Genomic DNA, 14,985 nt, shown 5'->3' on the forward strand with positions numbered 1-14,985 from the left:
CTTCATTTTCATTAAATTCTAAAAAGTCTTTAATTTCTTCCTTTATTTCTTCCCTGACCAGGTTATTATTGAGTAGAGTGTTGTTCAGTTTCCACGTGAATGTGGGCTTTCCATTGTTTTTGTCGTTATTGAAGACCAGCCTTAGTCCATGGTGATTTGATAGGATGCATGGGATTATTTCAATTTTCTTATATCTATTGAGGCCTGTTTTGTGACCAATTATATGGTCTATTTTGGAGAAGGTACCATGAGGTGCTGAGAAAAAGGTATATTCTTTTGTTTTAGAATGAAATATTCTATAGTTATCTGTTAAATCCATTTGGCTCATAACTTCTGTTAATTTTACTATATCTCTGTTTAGTTTCTGTTTTCTTGATCTGTTCATTGCTGACAGTGGGGTGTTGACGTCTACCACTATTATTGTATGAGGTACAATGTGTGCTTTGAGCTTTAGTAAGGTTTCTTTTATGAAAGTGGGTGCTCTTGCATTTGGGGCATAGATGTTCATAGTTCAGAGTTCATGTTGGTCGACTTTTCCTTTGACGAGTATGAAATGTCCTTCCTTATCCTTTTTGTTAGCTTTAAGTTGAAGGTCAATTTTATTCTATATTAGAATGGCTAGTCCAGCTTGTTTCTTAGGACCATTTACTTGAAAAATTGTTTTCCAGCCTTTTACTCTAAGGTAGTGTCTGTCTTTGTCACTGAGGTGCGTTCCCTGTATGCAGCAAAATGCTGGGTCCTGTTTACATATCCAGTCCGTTAGTCTATGTCTTTTTATTGGGGAATTGAGTCTATTGATGTAGAAAAATATTAAGGAAAGGAGATTGTTGCTTCCTGTTATTTTTGTCATAATTGGTGGCATTATGTTTGTGTGGCTATTTTCTTTTGGATTTGTTGGAAGAAGATTCCTTTCTTGTTCTTTCTAGGGTATAATTTCCCTCCTTGTATAGGAGTTTTTCCTCTATTATCCTTTGTAATGCTGGGTTTGTGAAAAGATATTGTGTAAATTTGGTTTTTTTTGTTTTTTTATGGAATATCTTAGTTTCTCCATCTATGGTAATTGAGAGTTTTGCTGGGTATAGTACCCTGGGCTGGCATTTGTGTTCTCTTAGGGTCTGTATGACATCTGTCCAGGCTCTTCTGGCTTTTATAGTATCTGGTTAGAAGTCTGGTGTTAATTCTGATAGGTCTGCCTTTATATGTTACTTGGCCTTTTCCTCTTACTGATTTAATATTCTTTCTTTGCTTTGTGCATTTGATGTTTTGATTATTTTGTGATGGGAGGTATTTGTTTTCTGGTCTAGTCTCTTTGGCATTCTGTAGGCTTCTTGTCTATCTATGGGCATCTTGTTCTTTAGGTTAGGGAAGTTTTCCTCTATAATTTTGTTGAAGATGTTTATTGGCCCTTTAAGTTGGGAGTCTTCACTCTCATCTATACCTATTATCCTTAGGTTTGTTCTTTTCATTGTGTCCTGGATTTCCTGCATGTTTTGTGTTAAGAACTTTTTGCATTTTGCATTTTCTTTGACAGTTGTGTCAATATTTTCTATGGTGTCTTCTGCACCTGAGATTCTCTCTTCTATCTCTTGTAGTCTGTTGGTGATGCTTGCATCTATGACTCCTGATTTCTTTCCTAGGTGTTCTATCTCCAGGGTAGTCTCCCTTTGTGATTTCTTTATTGTTTCTACTTCCATTTTTATGTCCTGGATGGTTTTGTTTAGTTCCTTTACCTGTTTGGTTGTGTTCTCTTGTAATTCTTTGAGAGATTTTTGTGTTTCCTCTTTAAGGGCTTCTACCTGTTTACCCGTGTTCTCCTCAAATTCTTTGAGAGTGTTATTTCTGTCCTTCTTAATGTCCTCTATCATCATCATTAGAAGTGATTTTAAATCTGAATCTTGCTTTCCTGGTGTGATGGGTATTCAGGACTTTCTAGTGTGGGAGAACTAGGTTCTAATAATGCCAAGTACCCTGGGTTGCTGATGCTTATGTTCTTGCGCTTTCCTTTCACCATCTGGTATCTTTAGTGCTACCTGTGCTGTCTCTTACTGGAGCCTGTCTTTCCCATTATCTTGGTTTTGTCAGAACTTTTTGGCGTGGGTGTTACTGCTGGGGTTCGAGTTGAAGCCCAAGATCTGCTCAGTTCCCTGGGCGCAGAGTGGAAGGAACCAGTGCCCCTGGCCAGGAATGAATTCCTGGGTCCCAGTGGGTCCCATTTACTCCCTGTTTGGGGCAGGTGATGCTGTCTGCTTACCTAAGTTACTGCCAGGGTTCACTTTTTCTTAAGAGAAGATGGTGGACACGGGAGCTGTTGTGCTTCAGCATTATCACGTGGAATAATTGTTAAAGCTCTGTGGGAATAGTAGTGGCACTAAGAGCCCTGAGCTCTACCTGCTTTTTCATACATTCCAGTAAATTACTTTGCATCAGATAGCTTGTTTTATAATTTCTTTTCTCTCCTTCCTTTGAGACCCCATCTTTCTACTTGTAAGTCTTAATTATGTTTTCTGTTATCTTGTTCTTTTTAGATAACACTTCATAGCCAATTTATTGAGTTTATACTATTTAATATTTCTTAATCTTTCATTTCTATTTGGTTTAATTAATCTTCGTTAATTCTCATCCTGTTGTATAATTTGCCCTAAATTTAATTTATTAAATTCTTAAGTCATTTTACTATTCAAGAATATGATAGTAGAGGTTTTTGTTATGTTATGGTTAATTATCACAATATATATATGTAGATTATTAATGTTAGTCCTTTTTGCTGACCCAGTTGCTGCAGGAAAAATCGATGAGGGTTGAAGTATCTTAATAGTAAGTTTCTAGTCTTAATGTCTTTTGCTGTTTTTTGAATAATCTCTTCTTTTACTTTTGTGTTGGAATTAGGACACCATGCACACTAGAGATTCTCCAGCTTCTTTGTATGAATACTAGAAAAACTGTTTCTTCATTCTTAGTACTTTTCCATAGTTGAATGTTTTTTTAGGTGTCTTTGACCAAGAAAGCAGCATCTACCCATTGGACTCAGTTTACCTGGAGATTCCCACATAAAATTATGCTATGCCTATAGTGGAGCCATCAGAAAAGAGTCTGGCTCCCATACAAAGGTGTACAGGGGTGTGGCCCAGTGTTAGAGCACAGGCTTAGCATATACAAGGCCTAGGGTTTGATCAGCACCAGGGGAGAAAGTCAAAACAAATCTCGGGAAAACTATATAGTTTTCTTCAGTGTTAAACAGATAACCTGTTATCATTTTGATTGTTATCACAATGATTTTATAACAAAGAAAATTTTATTTTGAGTCAGAGTGCTCACTCTGTACAGGCTGAGCTTGAATTTGTGTTGAGCTTGGGACTTTCTTGTTACAGGTTCCCAAGCATTAGTTCCAGGGTTACAGGTACTAAGTTAGATAGTCATCACCTTCGTTCAGTTTCATTTCATTGCTGAGCCTCTTTAACATGCTTCTGAAATGTATTTCTCTGGTTTGTTCAGATATGTTCTGACCTGTATTAACTGTTCTCAGTGTTAATCAGTTAAGTGAACATAGCTGAGGCTTGCTCAGGTTACTTTCACTCTTCTGTGATAACTCTCCAGCAAGAGTTTACATACTGTAAAGTAGTTACTGAGCTTGAGTCAACGGTCAACTTAGTTGCTCTGTCACTGATTTTCTGGTAAATCAAAACTGGTTGCAATATTTTAAAACTATAATTTATAAAATAAAGTTTAGTAAATTTTCTGTGTGATTTGAATTGCTCCATTTTATGCTACTAGTCTTAATTATATTAAACTTAATACTCTGAGGAGTTATTTAGGAGGTTAAGCAGTAATCATACTACAGAGACTATCTTTAAGAAGAATATTCTCAAACTTATATATGATCTTGCTAAATTAGCTAGACTTAAATACATAAATATATCAGAATCTTTTAATGTGCCTATTAAGTCTTTTTTTTCATTTTAACTTTTAAAGATGTGCATTGGCATCATGCTGAGATTAAGTTTGACAGGACTTATTTTTGGATCAGTCACATATGACAAGTTTTTATTGAGGCAGGATATTAATTTACTACTTACTCAAAGTTAACATGTGGTTGTATAGTTGTTACAGAGTACTCATATATTTAATTTTCTAGTTCCTAGAATGAAAAAGAACAGAAAAAATAAATATTCATAAATCAGTATCTATCTTCTCTATTGTTTTCTGTTCAGAAAAGGGTGTGTATAGAGACATGAAGGCTTGTGGGTTAAATCTGCTCTTGACTTAGTCTTCATTTTCCTTTTTCACAAAGTTCATCATGATTTCAGCTTGCTAAATCATAAAATTAATTAAAAGAATTAAGAGTCTAAGATCAAAAAGATGGCAAATGCTGGGAACTGAGCATAGGCAGACCTCACAAGACAAACACAAGGAGAATTCATCTTGTCAGTGCAGGGGTTGACAAGCTGGTTGAGTCATTTTCTTATTTGTCTCTTATTAACTTCATGTTACTGCCGTTGGCTGTGAAAAGTGTTGTCATTTTGATCTTAAACTCCAATGTTCTTTTTAATAAATAAAAGGACAGACTACAAAGTAGGTTACTATGCTTACTTTAAGTAATTTTTAAAAATTCTCTAATTTTTTACTTTTTTATTTTTTTACAATTCAGTCTTTATCCCCCTCCTGGTCCACCCTCTTGACTGTTCCTCATCCCATACCTCCTCCTTCATCTCCAAGAGATGTCTCCCCCCACCCCCATCCCACCAGACTCCCCCCCCTCACTAATTTATTTCTTTCTTTCTTTCTTTCTTTCTTTCTTTCTTTCTTTCTTTCTTTCTTTCTCTTTCTTTCTCTCTCTCTCTCTCTCTCTCTCTCTCTCTCTCTCTCTCTTTCTTTCTTTCTTTCTTTCTTTCTTTCTAATTGGGCAGTGTTGTATTTTCCTTTACAACTTAATAAATACTTCTTGATCACTGCATATGGGGTAAGGCTGCTTGGTAGTTCAGAAAGGTCACAGCAATGGTATTTTCCTGACAGTGTGTAGTCTTCAATAGTGAGTGGAATGACATGTATAACATCACTGTCAAACCAGCAAGACTGCATTTATGCACCATCAGGACTGCTGGTAACTAGGGCATACTTTCCTCAAATAACCTTGCCTCCTGTGTCACAAGGCCCAACTTGCTCACATTCACTTCAATAACTGTACCTTTGGTGATCACACCCAGGGTTGTATATAATGGAATGATCTTTTTCACACCGAGTATAGACAGGCAAACAGTAGTTTTCAGCTTAGGGTGTGTGACATGGGCTTTTGTGAAACATAGACCCACTGGCCTAATGGACCTTTCATATTTAGGTGATTTTCTTGTAAAACCATTACCAACAAAGCAAACTTTAGTAACCATTCTCTTCCATGGCTTCTTTTTTCTTAGTCCTGTTGGAGTAACTTTCAACACTTCTGTTTCTCCTTGGGCAGGAACTTTGGGTAGAGGGTCCTCCCATTTTCCCGCCTTTTCTTTTGGTTTCTGCTTAATCATGTTGGAAAGTACTTTTGCTCTTGACTGCCCTGCTGTGTCCAGCAGACAGGCAAGGACTGCTCCCTGCGGAGTCTTCTCATCATCCTTCTGCTTGGTGTTTCTCTTTTCATGTATCTTAATAGTCCTTTTCATTTGTATTTTCTTGTTTATGGTAGAGCTTAGCCTTTGGGCCATTCTTTTTTTGGGGGGGTGGGGGGCTTCTTTGAGCGTTCATGGGCCTCCCGACCTTCTTTCTTTCTCTTCTTCTCATGGTAGTCCAAACAGTATCCATATCGTTTGCAGTACAATTCAATATATTAATTTTGTGGCAGCTGTCCGCGACCTCCCAGGTTCCAAAACCCTCTTAATTTCTGGGTGTCACTGGCCCATAAACCTGGTTTTAGTGATTTCTTTTAAAAATTGAAAATGATTTTTTCAGGGAACAAAAATCACAGTTCAGTTGTTTTGTTTTAAGTTTCACAGGTGCTGAAGAGTTGTGTGAATAGTGCAGTGAACACCTGGCCAACCAGATACCCATATTCTTCCATATTTGCTTTTCTGCCCTTTTTTCTTATCATCTTCTCTCCACCCTTCTTTTTTCATGTCTTTATTCCTTAAATCCATGTCACTTGATGCCTCACTGACAGAATGTATGGTACAGTGCACTGCAGTACTGTCAGCACATGCTGAATACCCTCACTCTTTGTACACGTTTCTTTTGCAGAATGTAAAATATTGAGAATATTTTAACTTGTATTTAATTTGTAAGCTTTCCCTTTCAAAAATGATGGGGTATAATGTTTGGTTCAGTGTAAATGTGAACTTACTCAAATTTAAAGGAAATAGAAATGTTTTGCTATGTCAGTGGCAGAAAAAAAATTGACATTTTGATGCTGAAAAATATGTAAGGATTGTGTATTAAATCCTGGGGTTTCTTTGCAGGGACCATTAATGTTTTATTTTAAATGATTTTTAAAATCTTGGACTAATTGAAATATTTGAGTCATTTAGATATATTTAGTCATTGTATTTTGAATCGAAAAATATAAATGTTTTAGCTCCATGTAATGATTTTAATTACTGTTTACATGTTTTTTTTGTAGGGGAATAGATAATTAATTTAGTCTTTATTATTATCATTATTATTATTTTAAAATCTGAATTAGGAAGCTCTGGAGGAATATGTGAGAAAAGCAAGTTGTATTCAGATGGCAAGAAGAAGTCGTTGAACACGGGCATCATCACTGTTCAGAACTATGGCTCCCATGTGCCTCCCAAAGTCTCTCATATTACGTTTGCTCATGAAGTTGGACATAACTTTGGATCTCCAGTGAGTACTGCCTAATTATTAAAAATTTAAAAGCAATTAGCTTGGCTTTTATCTTCAGTGATATTCTGCAGTACAGTAGTGTACATATGAATGTTTAGTGTTGATATGCCAGTGCATAGTGATGTCATTGACCATATTGTAATATGCTAGCGCATAGTGATGAAATTGACCTTAGTGTTAACATGCCAGTGCATAGTGATGTCATTGACCATATTGAAAGTAAGAAGTCTGTGAAAGCCCAGAATTTTATGTAGTTTCTTTGTGGAAGGGTAGTTTTGAGATATAGTCTCATGTAGTCTAGGTAGTCTTGAGTTCCTGACCCTCTTATCCCTGCTTCCCAAGTTCTAGGTGAATCTCTGTATGCCCCAACCATGTCTGGCTCAATCTGGCTTGTTTATGCAGAAAGTGATCTGTATATATTTGCTGGTTCTGAAACAGTCACCATCACATACTACATTCAAATATATTTTGAATGCGTCTCCTTTTAGTAATCTCGTAAATTATGTGATGGCTTTTTGACTTTTGTTTCTATTAAAGCAATATTGTGATTTATGTAAATATATTTCTCTACCGTATAAATAGATTGATATTTTATAATAATTTCTTATATAAGTTTCTGACACACAGAAGAAAAAATAGCATAGCAGGCCATGTTCTCATCACCTAATTCCTAACAGGAATTGGCAAGCTTTTCCCAAAGGCCCACATGAACAGTTCTGTAAGCCTTGGGGGCTAACATTTCTCTCATGCTCCATGTTCTTTATTTTTCAGTTCTTCCAACTTTCATATATGGAGAGCCATTCTTAGCTTACTTAGGCTTGTGTGTAATATGGGTTCATGTGCTGACCCGAGTCAGTTGGTAATTATCAAGGTTTTTACATTGTCTGTTTTTTGTGTTCCTTTATTTTTCTTTGTTAAGATGTTTGAATTTATACCCTTTAGAAAAAAAGGCTTCATATGTAACCACAATGTGATTATTATACTTACAACAGCTGTCTTTGGTATTCTGCTATACTTGGGGCCATTCTGATGATTTTATGATGAATAAACATTGATTCAACCCAGAAAAAGATCTGTCTGCTTTTGGTGGGGCTTATCAAGTATGCGTTTAGGAACATTCTACTTGGAAATTGTGTAAATTCATTTTACTTGAACCTTATAATTTGTAAACATGGAAATGTTTATTATTTTAAGGATAATTTGTTGGTGTTGAGGGTATAGGTCAGTATAGAGTACATATGTAGCATACATGAATCCTAGGGTTTAGTCTCTAGTGCCAAAATAAATAAACTAATGAAAACTTCATGAACTTGTAGTTTAAAACCTTAAAAGTCACTTCTAAGTTTTCCGAGTTTTTAAAATGTATCATCTCAGACTTTCCTTGTCTAAGTCTCCATCAGAAATTGAGAGACTGTTTTCATGGGAGTTCTTGAAGTGTCAGACATGAGCAGAGGGCTGATGCTGATGGTTAAGTTGCAATTTCAAACAAGGAAAGACACCTTCTTCACAAGCACCATACCCTTCTAGTTCCTTTCTCTGCCCTAGAGCCTAGCTTGCTTTATTTTTGTTTATTTATTATTATTATTTACTTTTGGAGAGTATGTAGACTTGGCTGTTCTGGAACTCTCTATGTAGACCAGGCTTACTCATGGCAATCCAACTGTTTCAACTTCCTGAATGCTGGAGTTAAAGGCATGTGACATCACACCTGGTCTCTTGTGAGCAGTCAGAAGCCAGCAAGTTCCTTCCTCCATTACACTCCCTCCATTGTTTCATAGTCTTCATTTAAGGCAGGACAGCTCACTGAACCTAGAGCTCGCCTTTTTAGCTAGTCTGATTGTTGGCCTATATAAACCCCTGAGATTTGTCCAACTGCCAGCATACCGCCTTGTTCATCTTTGATGTGGGTTCTGTTCTGGGGATCTAAACGCAAATCTGCAGACTTGGGTGGCAAGCACTTTAACCTGCTGAGCCACATCTCCCCAGACCCCTCACATCTCTTAATCCTTATCTGACTACCAACGATTGCATTTAGTAAATTAACATTATTGTATATTTTATATATTGCTTAATAGGTAATTTGGTTCTCATTCCTTGTCACCTTTGTTGACCTTTTCCTTTCCTACGAGAATACGTTTAATGACCTTACCATGCTTAGCCACACTCTTTCTTTGTATATATTATTAATTCTACCATATATATCTATATCTATATCTATCTATCTATCTATCTATCTATCTATCTACATACACACACACACACACACACACACACACACACACACATACACATGGTAGATCCAGAGTAAGTATTTATTGAGTAATTTATGGTAAGATGAACTGGAACCATCAACTCCCAAACCTGTCCACTTTGACATCTCTCTGAAATCTTTCTTTCTCCCTGCTTCCCTCTTGTTATGTGTCTGTGCCACATAATGTTACTTTCTCCAAGTCACTTGGATTATTCTTTATATTCACTTTTCTTTATATGAATACATTGTAGTTGCCTCAGACACACCAGAAGAGGCCATCAGATCCCATTGCAGATGGTTGTGAGCCACCATGTGGTTGCTGGGAATTGAACTCCAGACTTCCAGAAGAACAGTCAGTGCTCTTAATGACTGAGCCATCTCTCTTGCCCTTATATTCACTTTCCTTATCCCAAATATTCATTGAGCACTTTCTCCAAAAGGCCATGTCCACTCCAACAAGGCTACACCTAATAGTGTGCCACTCCCTATGGGCCTATGGAAGTTTCTTTCAAACTACCACATTCCATACCCTGATCCTTATAGGTTTGTAGCCATATCATAATGCAAGAATGAATTAGTCCAACTTCCAAAGTCCCCATAGTCTATTATAGTATCAACACTTTTTAAAACTTAAAAGTCTTTCTGAGACTCATGCAGTCTTAACTGTAACCCCTATAAAATCAAAATGAAAATGCAGATCCCAGACTTCGAACACACAGTGACACAGGATATACATTACCATTCTAAAATGGAGGAAAGAGTGCATAGTAAGGAAATACTGGACTAATGTAAGATGGAAAAGCAGCTGGGCAAACTCCAGACTGTATCTCCATGTCTGATGTCAAAGCAGTCTTCAGATCTCCAACTCCTTTTATCTTTGTTGACTGCAGCACACTTCTTGCTCTTGGGCTGGTTCCATTCCCTGTTAGCAGCCTTCCTAGGCAGCTTTACTCCACAGCTCTGGCATCTCTAACATTTTGGGGGTCTCCAAATCAATCCAGGCTTCACCTTCACAGCGTCACACAATGGCTTCTCTGGGCCTCTGTGCAGGAACACCCCTGACATACACCTGGCCTTAGTGACTTTTCTTAGTTGCAGAGGGAGATTCTTTAACCCATTTATTCTTTCCTTGACTCTAATGCCAGAACCACACCTTCAAAGCTGCCAAGTTTTGCCTGCTGGGGCTGGAACATGGTCCCCCTGTTCAAGGACATCTTATAACTTCTGTTTTTGATGGTTTCATTCATTGTCTGAGTGTGGCTATCCTGAAATACTCTCTATTGGCCAGGCTGGCCTTAAACTCAGATATCTGCTTGCCTCTGCTTCACGAGTGCTGGGATTACAGGTGTGCACTACTAACCTGGCTCTGAGTTTTTCTTTAATTTCCTTACATAAATTGGAGTCTTAGCTGGGTGGGATCTTGCCCTGAGGTCTCCCCCCCTTTATCCTGTTCCACACCATGCTTCCCTTTAATCCGTTTATCTCCTTGAACACAGGATTTAGCTGCATCCCATTTCCCAGTGCCACTTTTCTCCTTAACCTGCACACTCTGTATTTTTCCTTGTTTTGCTTGCTCCTTTTCATTATACATCTTCATAAAAGTGGACACTAGCAGCCACAGAGTCAGTACTAGGCTGTACTCTGTCAACGCAGTTAATCCGAAACTTCACTTTAGCCTCAGGCAAACTTTTCAGACAAGGGCAAAAAGCAAATCTTAGCCAAAACATCACAAGAATAGTCTCTAGGCCACATATTAAAACTCTTCTCCTCTGAAACTTCTTTGGGGTCCAGGCCCCCAACGTTCAAATTATTCTTAGCACCACTGTCTTTCATCTTCCTACTAGGCTGGCCCATTAAGCCCCACTTAAAATGTTTCAGCTGCTTTTCTAATCCAAAGTCCCAAAATTCTACATTTCTCTAAACTGAAGCATGGTCAGGCCTATCAGACAATATTACAGTACCAACTTCTGTCTTAGGGTTTTATTGCTATGAAGAGACATCATGACCATGGCAACTCTTATAAAGGAAAACACTTAGTTGGGGCTGGCTTACTTCATTATTGTCATGGTGGGAAAAATGGTGACATGCAGGCAGATATGATGGAGAAGGAGCTGAGAGTTCTATATCTTGATCCACAGGGAGCAGGAAGTGAACTGGTTTGAGACCTCAAAGCCCACCCCTAGTGACATACCTACTCCAACAAAGCTATACCTCTTAATAGTGCCACTCCCTATGTCCCTATGGGCCTATGAGGGCCATTTTCTTTCAAACCACTACAGGTTTCATCATTTATTTAGTTAGGCCTTACCATAATTCAATTCAAAGTGTATATCCTGTGTCATCTCTCACCTCAAATCTGATGAATTTCCCTATCTTACCTTAAAATCTTTTTTAACACATTATTTTTACATGCATGGGTGTTTTGTCTGTATCTATGTCTGGGTACAACATGGATATCTCAATCCTTAGAGTAAAAGGTATCAGAACCCTTGGGACTGGAATTTACAGATTGTGAGCTCCATGTGGGTACTGGTAACTGAACATAGGTCTTTTGCAAGAAGCAGCAAATGCTTTTGACTGCTGAATACTCTTCAGCCATTTAGAAACTTAGGCTCTTCAGTGCTTCTTATACTGGTAAGCCAAGACATAGATAATAATATATATACACCAGATCCCAAAGTTTATATTAAGATGTGATACAATCAATTATAGTCATAGGAAATACACCAAGATGTCAATAGTTGTGGACTGTAGATTATAATTTACTTTTCATATATTCTTAGATCTTTTTCTTAGTTTTCAGTAAATATTTTCTGTTTTCTTTCTTCATAGCCTTCTTTCTGTTTCTTCTTTTTTCTTTGATAGGTTCTCACTGGATAGCCTAGGCTGACCTCAAACTCGTGATCTCTCTGCCTCAACAGTCTGTTCCACCAAATATATCTTGCTTATGAACTTAGAAAGTAGTTTTTGTTACTTTCTTATCTAACTAAAGTTGTAGCATACTCGTGAAACTTCACTCTTAATTTGAGCTGTGAGTCCTTTTTGATATCCAGTCAGTATAGTCCTTTGTGTGTATGTGTGTGTGTGTCGGAGGTGTTTTTTTTTTTTTTTTTAATTCCTTTGTTTGCCAGTTTTGTTCCTGTATCTGACATAGCAAATAGTAGGCATTCTTGTTTACAGTCCATTCTTCCTTCTGTGGCTACTGGTGAGATCTGTTACACCATTCCTGAGTAATTAAGACTAGGCAGGTAGGTCACAATTAGCTATTTTTAATAATGTAACTCCATGCCAAGTTTGGGTCAATGCTTATTCCATCTGTATAAGCTTGGTATATGTTAGTACTTCCATGTAGAACTGGCTATTTTAATACTTGTTGCCTTGTACGATAGCTAGTGATGCTTTGATCACATTAACAGCCATTCAGTACTGGAACTTTTCTTTGTTTCTCAATTTGAATGATGAGATTGTTGCTAGTACCATACTTAATAAAAAACCACATTGGGATGTAAGGAGCAGAAGCATAAAGCCAGGTAATACTGTGTCCAGAGCAAGTATTTGCCAGAGGCTGAATCTGGGCTCAGGAGAAAAGCAGGGCAGTATCAGGAAGAGTAGGATGTGAGATGTCTGATGAGGAAATACAGAATCAGAGTGACTTGGTATTATTGTATGTTTGTAAAGAGTAAGGTTGTTGGGTATTCAAACCAAGATTGAGTTAAATACAACTGCCATTCTAGTATCCACATTTTCGTCCTTTACATTAATGAATACCTTAATTACTTGAGGACATTGTGTGTAAGATTTCCTTTAGGTGTGTGTTGTGTATGTGTGTGTGTATTGAGGGTGTCTTGCGTGTGGTACATGCACCTGAGTATACACCTTTGTACGTGCACACAGAAGTCAGAGAAGGATACAGAGTTCCTTCCTCAATTACTCTTGAGACAATTAGCCTTGAGACATGCTTTCTGAAGCAGAAGCTTTGGGATAGACTAGTCATCTAATGAGCTTTTGGTATCTGTTTCTGAATTCTAATGATGGGGTTGTTGCAAATAAGCATAGTCATGTCTGGCTTGAAATTTTTTTTTCTTAAAATTGTTATTACATTTGTGTGTGTGTGTGTGTGTGTGTGTGTGTGTGTGTGTGTGTGTGTGTTCGTGTTTATTTGTATGCCGCAGCCTGTGAGTGAAGGTCAGAGGACAACTACTTGCATTCGGGTCCTGGGGATCAAGTTGAATTTGTCAAGCTTGATGACAAGCGTCTTCTACCACTGAGCCATCTTTCTGGTCCTGAGCCTGAATTTTTTATGTGGGTCCTGGAGTTTTGAACAGAGGTCTTCTTGCATGTACATCAAGTGTTTTTTCTCATGAAGCCATCTACCAAACCCTGACTTTGTTGTTTAGTGCATATGTGTGAGGAAAGCAGGTGCTTCTTTATCCCAGCTTTAAATGTGTTTTTCCTTTGTGAAGATTCAGGCAGCTCTTGCTTTGCTCCTTCTCATGCCTCTGATACCAGAATCAAAACCACTTCTGTGCATGTGCTCATACAGAGAACTCTGTCTCCTGTTTATTCTGTAAAGCAGTGTTTTGATCCCATGCCTTGGGTTTTCTTAATCTTATTTTAAAGTAAGACTTGTGTTTGACTTCAGTCAGCATTTTGCTTGGCTGTCTTTTGCACCAACTCACAAGGAAGTGTCACTGCCTTGAGTTCTTACTCTGCCTTCCCCAGCACTGGTCTTAGGTTTCATTTTCACTTCTGCCTTCCTGAACCAGTTTTAGCATGTAATTTACCATGTATTTTAATGAATGCTAATCCAGATTATTACTGTCAGCCTTAAAAGCTTCTTTTCAGTAGTCTTTATGACAGTGTATGCTCAGTTCTAGTCCTTAATTAGAAAGCTTTAAGATAGTTTATGTTTAGACTTCTAGTTTTCCTCTGTGCTGCAACAGTGGCCCTGACAGAGCAAGTGATTATTATAACTCTGATCCTAGACAGTCGTTAGATCGTTCTTCAAGGAATGTATGTGACTTCCACTGTTCTTCTGATGAGAAAGTGTCACATAGGCAAACGACTGGGAAACCCTATTTTACTTCCCATTAATGAAACACCATATTCTGTTTGGCAGCATGATTCTGGAACAGAGTGCACTCCAGGAGAGTCTAAGAACTTAGGACAAAAAGAAAATGGCAATTACATCATGTATGCAAGAGCAACGTCTGGGGACAAACTTAACAACAACAAGTTTTCACTCTGCAGCATTAGAAACATAAGCCAAGTGCTTGAGAAGAAGAGGAACAACTGTTTTGTTGGTATGTACATTTTCCAGCATTTTAATTACTAACTTTTTCTTCTACTTGTGTGCATGTGCACAAGCCACAGCAGGTACGTGGAGGTCAGAAGACAACTTGATGGAGTCAGTTCTCCCCTTTCACCATGGGGTTCTGACAGCTGAATGAAGCTTGTCAAGCTTGGTGGTAAGCACCTTTCCCCTATGAGTCATCTGCCCAGCCCAGTATATTTAACCATTCAGAAAACATGTAAGAATCCACTCATTTCCCACCTATGTTTTCCAGTTAACACTTTGCAAAAAGTATTTGCTTTATCAAATACTTAGGAATTTATTTGCCCCTTTGGAACTAAGTATCGTATAGCAGAGTATTTTACTTCTAAAACGCTTTAGCTTATATCTCAGTAGCTAGAGTTCAGTATTGTTTGAGGTTCTTTGCTTTTACCTCCCCTTTCCCTCCCTCCCTCCCTTCCTTTCTTTCATAGGTGAATTGCACAATCAATTACATATGTGTATATATAATTTCATTCGTATACACACATGCCCTGCTGCATGTGTGACATTTCCACTTACTGTACAATGAGTGTAATTCCCCACACCTCTTATCCTCTTTTTTTTCACCCTGTCTCCT

At 37.8% G+C, this 14,985-nt stretch overlaps 1 protein-coding gene and 1 pseudogene across 1 annotated transcript in view; one reads left to right on the top strand and one right to left on the bottom strand.

Moving 5' to 3' along the window:
* The window catches only part of Adam10 (ADAM metallopeptidase domain 10), a 109,941-nt gene that overhangs the window by 78,918 nt on the left and 16,038 nt on the right, over positions 1-14,985 (top strand). Inside the window, exons 9-10 of the mRNA XM_076926232.1 lie at positions 6,659-6,822; positions 14,193-14,376. Of these exons, the coding sequence (XP_076782347.1) occupies positions 6,659-6,822; positions 14,193-14,376 (348 nt within the window). The remainder of the gene's footprint in view (positions 1-6,658; positions 6,823-14,192; positions 14,377-14,985) is intronic.
* Positions 5,057-6,116, bottom strand: LOC143439510 (ribosome biogenesis protein NSA2 homolog pseudogene; annotated as a pseudogene).

The sequence above is a fragment of the Arvicanthis niloticus genome, chromosome 27 (genome assembly GCF_011762505.2).
Source record: "Arvicanthis niloticus isolate mArvNil1 chromosome 27, mArvNil1.pat.X, whole genome shotgun sequence".
NCBI lineage: Eukaryota > Metazoa > Chordata > Mammalia > Rodentia > Muridae > Arvicanthis > Arvicanthis niloticus.